The sequence below is a fragment of the Enhydra lutris genome, unplaced genomic scaffold (assembly GCF_002288905.1).
Source record: "Enhydra lutris kenyoni isolate GAN:26980312 unplaced genomic scaffold, ASM228890v2 scaffoldscaffold4, whole genome shotgun sequence".
Classification (NCBI taxonomy): Eukaryota; Metazoa; Chordata; class Mammalia; order Carnivora; family Mustelidae; genus Enhydra; species Enhydra lutris.
In genome coordinates this window covers 700,016-705,224 of record NW_019154088.1, presented here as the reverse complement: position 1 = coordinate 705,224, position 5,209 = coordinate 700,016, and the positions used below count along the sequence as shown (strand labels likewise).

General features: G+C 37.9%; 1 protein-coding gene across 1 annotated transcript; it reads left to right on the top strand.

Moving 5' to 3' along the window:
* Positions 1 to 3,537: 3,537 nt before the first annotated feature.
* LOC111162489 (olfactory receptor 11H6) lies at positions 3,538 to 4,530 on the top strand. The gene has a single exon (XM_022526945.1). The coding sequence runs from the start codon at positions 3,538 to 3,540 to the stop codon at positions 4,528 to 4,530; it is 993 nt and encodes a 330-aa protein (XP_022382653.1).
* Positions 4,531 to 5,209: the final 679 nt, after the last annotated feature.

Here is a 5,209-nt window from a genome sequence, read left to right as displayed (position 1 = left end):
TCCTTATCCATTCAAATAGAATGGACTCTGCATGCTCCTTGTTTCTCCTCACCTCTCCAACTGTTCATTTGTTGTATCACTTGAGGTGAGCAGAAAGAAGGGATTTAAGTTCATCCTTTGAGCTACTAATAGGTGCGCTTTAATGAGGAGGAAGAAGAAATAGATGCAGTAAAATTTCAAATAATCTGAGAAGTCCGTTTATCCCTTTTTCTGATCCTATATTCCACAGGTAACTAAAATTTCATGGCAGCACAAATGTCAAAAGATCCTGGACATCATGAAATCAAAGGACCAGGAAGGAGGTAACACTTATGAGGGCTGGTTCCAAGTCAAAAATCATGAACTGGATTTATATTTCTTTTCTTGGTGACAAAAACTTCCTGGCTTGTGAGTAAAGTAAATCAATTCATGTCTCATGTTTCTGTCTACTGTCTTGAAAAGCCAAAAATATTTCATTTATGTCAAAGTTGGCAATCATGTGACTCCTCTCATTACACTGATTTATCTAAATTATTATGAACTGTAATAAATATCTTTTTCAGGCCCATAGCATGTAATTGGGTATGTGCCATGAAACACTGTTCAAGATACTACAGATGTAAGTGGCAGTCTTGACTGCTTTTATAAGTCATAAGTTTCAAAGGGGGAGGAATTTTATTTTTCATGCTTACCATTGTGCCCCAGGCCTTAGCACACTGCTGGGAATATAACAGTGAATAAACATGTGTTTAATGCCAGTGAATAAGTAAGTGAATAATGTGCTATAATTTAAATTCAACATTCAACTTTTTTTTATTATAAGCCAAATAACTATATTTTCTGACCAAAAGTGACAACACATGGTCTGACAAATACAAGTATAGTTATGGGGGGTATATTTGAAATTATAACTCTCCTAGAAATTTTGATACATACGGTCATAGTTATAGTCTATTGAACTAACTTACCTGGACAAAATTTAGATTTTCATGAAAGTCATGTTTATTACAGTCTTTTTCCATCATTTAAAAAATATCATTAATCAATACAGATATACAAAGTTGCCTTGGCAATAAAACATTTACCTTCTCAGTTTGCTCCAGGTTTGATCAAATACTGAGAAGTAGACCTCATGTGCTCTGAAGATTATTTAAATGGCATAAGGATGCAATTTTGTGAGTATCTTAGCAGTAACATTAATAAATAATATGGCAAATTATCTTACATATGTAGTCAAGATATCACTAAATTTAAAATATTTAAAATAAAATGGTGGTTTCACCCAGCCAATTATCTTGAATTTTAACGAGGAAACTTTAAGACAAAGAAATAAGAGTGGATATGGGGCACCTGAGTGGCTCAGTCAATTAGGTGGTTGACTCTTGATTTTTTTTTAATTTTTTTAATTTATTTTCAGCATAACAGTATTCATTGTTTTTGTACCACACCCAGGGCCCCATGCAATCCGTGCCCTCTCCAATACCCACCACCTGGTTCCCCCAACCTCCCATCCCCCACCCCTTCAAAACCCTCAGATTGTTTTTCAGAGTCCATAGTCTCTCATGGTTCACCTCCCCTTCCAATTTCCCTCAACTCCCTTCTCCTAACTCCCCTTGTCCTCCATGCTATTTGTTATGCTCCACAAATAAGTGAAACCATATGATAATTGACTTTCTCTGCTTGACTTATTTCACTCAGCATAATCTCTTCCAGTCCATCCATGTTGCTACAAAAGTTGGGTATTCATCCTTTCTGATGGAGGCATTATACTCCATAGTGTATATGGACCACATCTTCCTTATCCATTTGTCCGTTGAAGGGCATCTTGTTTCTTTCCACAGTTTGGCAACCATGGCCATTGCTGCTATAAACATTGGGGTACAGATGGCCCTTCTTTTCACTACATCTGTATCTTTGGGGTAAATACCCAGGAGTGCAATTGCAGGGTCATAGGGAAGCTCTATTTTTGTGGAGATTCCACAAGAAATGTGGAAATTCCTCAAGAAATTAAAAATAGAGCTTCCCTATGACTGTTGATTTTGGTTCAGTTCATGATCTCAGGAATTCTCTCTCTCCTTTTGCCCCCCATCCCTTGCTAGATTAGATAGATAGATGATATAGATAGATGATAGATAGATAGATAGATAGATAGATAAAGAAATAAGCCTGGATCAATAATTCTAGAGAGGTTGTTAGCAACATCCAAATTTATACTCATGTCTCAATTCCTAACTCAGCCAGTATGAGGACAATCTTTCTGGTCTCGGCATATCCTAAGATGACCTTTCTAATTCATTATTTAATTGAGGTAAAAGCAAGATGATGAATGGAAAGTTATGGTGTTTAAGGCTTAATTCCCAGCCCAAAAAAAAAAAAAAAAAAAGAGTGAGAGAGAGAGAGAGAGAAGAAAGTACATTGTTTTGTATACTAGACAAAATTGGCATATCCAGCTACCAGTTACCTCAAAACTCTAACCATGATGTAGAATAGTGCAGCTTAGGGGGAAACAAGCCAGGGAAAATGGTGGTATCAAAAAAAAAAAAAAAAAAGTAATGTATATGGGACATAATAGCTTCCATCTGTTATTTAAGACCCCTCATCATCACCATAATAGAAGAGGAATGAGACTTATTTTGTATAGCTTCAGCAAAGGCGAGTACTAGGATCAATTCATAGAAGTAATAAAGGAGACAGATTTTGCTCAACATTAAGTGCTTTGAAAGAACCAGAGTTCCTCAGGAGGGAATGAGCTAAATTGTTCTACAAATCCAGATGCCACCTAAAAGAATGTAACTTAGAGAGGGCTACATAAATAATTTTCACACCATTTTATAGAATCCTGAGGTTTCTAGAGCACCTCCCTCAGAACAGAAAAGCAAGGGAGCTCAAGACTCCCACCACATAGTTCCACTTATCTGCTTTTTATTGGACTTTAGTATGTGAAATTCTGAGTAAGAAAACAATTTATTGCTTCAGATTTCTATTCAATTTTGTTTCAAAGTAGAATATATCCAAAGTGTATACTTACATGTAGGATATCCAAGAGGCAATGATTTTAACATGTAAGATGATATGTTACTAACTCAGGCTTACAGGAATATTTGAAACGAAGTGAGGTTTGCTCTAAACCAATCTCCAAATGGGCCAGTGTATCTAGGAGCTACTGCCTTTGCACATTTAAGTAAACCCCTTAAATTTCTCTGAGCCTCAGTTTTCTTTTTTTTTCTTTTTTTTTAAGATTTTATTTATTTGACAGAGAGAGAGATCACAAGTAGGCAGAGAGGCAGGCAGAGAGAGGCGGAAGCAGGCTCCCCACCCAGTAGAAAGCCCAATGTGGGCCTCGATCCCAGGACCCCAATATCAGAACCTAAGCCAAAGGCATTGGCCCAAATCACCGAGCCACCCAGGTGTCCCTGAACCTCAGTTTTTTTATATGTTAAAGAGAAGGATGAAGCACACCCCCCTACAGCTCAAAGAGTCATTTGGAAAACCAAATGAAATAATGTAAAATAAAAACACTTTGTACATTAACAAGTGTATTGTTAGCAAAACCTAAAAATGTTTATTATTATTCACTCCTTAGTTACTTCTGTTTCTCTAACAGTTTTGGAATCCCAGAACACAACAATGCATTTTGTGACTGAATTTGTCCTTCTGGGTTTCCCTGGTCAAAGGGAGATGCAGAACTTTTTCTTCTCATTCATCCTGGTGGTCTATCTCCTCACCCTACTGGGGAACGGGATTATTGTCTGCATAGTGAAATGGGACAAGCATCTTCACACACCCATGTACATCTTCTTGGGAAACTTTGCCTTCCTAGAGATCTGGTACATTTCCTCCACTATCCCAAACATGCTGGTCAACATCCTCTCTGAGACCAAGACCATCTCATTCACTGGATGCTTCCTCCAATTCTATTTCTTTTTTTCACTGGGTACCACAGAATGTTTCTTCTTATCAGTCATGGCCTATGATCGATACCTTGCCATCTGTCGCCCACTACATTACCCCTCCATCATGACTGGGAAGCTCTGTGTGATCCTGGTCTGTGTTTGCTGGGTGAGTGGATTTCTCTGCTATCCAGTCCCCATTGTCCTCATCTCCCAGCTTCCCTTCTGTGGACCCAACATCATTGACCACTTTGTATGTGACCCAGGCCCACTGTTCGCACTGGCCTGCATCCCTGCTCCTTCCACTGAGCTCATCTGTTACACCTTCAACTCACTGATTATCTTTGGGCCCTTCCTTTCCATCCTGGGATCTTATACTCTGGTACTCAGAGCTGTGCTTCGTGTTCCTTCTGGTGCTGGTCGAACTAAAGCTTTCTCCACATGTGGGTCCCACCTAATGGTGGTGTCTCTATTCTACGGAACACTTATGGTTATGTATGTGAGCCCAACATCAGGGAACCCAACAGGAATGCAGAAGATCATCACTTTGGTATACTCAGCAGTGACTCCACTCTTAAATCCCCTTATCTATAGTCTCCGAAACAAAGACATGAAAGATGCCCTAAAGAGAGTCCTAGGATTAAGAACTAACCAAAACTGAGATGTTTTAGAGGGTATTATGCTAAGCAAAGTATGTCAGTCAGAGAAAGACAAATACCCTATGATTTCACTCTTATGTAGAATTTAAGAAACAAAACAGATGAACACAGGGGAAGGGAAGGAAAAATAAAATTAAAAACAGAGAGAGAGGTAAACCATAAGAGACTCTTAACTCTGGAAAACAAACTGAGGGCTGCTGGAGGGGTGGTGGGTGGGGAGATGGTGTAACTGTGTGACAGGCATTAAGGAGGGCATGTGATATAATGAGCACTGGATATTATACGCAACTGATGAATCACTAATATCTATTCTTGAAACTAATAATACACTTTATGTTTACTAAATTGAATTTAAATTAAAAATGGAGAAAAAAATAAAGAAAAGCAGAATTTGTCACTTCTGACCTTAATTATTTATAAAAGCAATAAAGAATGGCTTCAGTAATTCATATTCTGGCTCATACTTAAGTAGAGGAAGATACTTTTTTCCCACAGTTCCTTAGCAGTTCAAGTTCAGCTCATCAATGAAAAAGGCTAAATAAAATATTGTAAACATGCATACTTTTCTAAGTAATTACATTCTGTTATTATATGTATGTTATTTGTCTTTGATGTCTCTTCACTTGTTTAATCTTAGCTGGTGGAAAGAATGAAATGCATGCATACCTGGAGCCTTTCAAT

Coding starts and splice junctions, on each gene's coding strand:
- LOC111162489 (XM_022526945.1), top strand. CDS start 3,538: ATGTTTATTATTATTCACTCCTTAGTTACTTCTGTTTCTCTAACAGTT.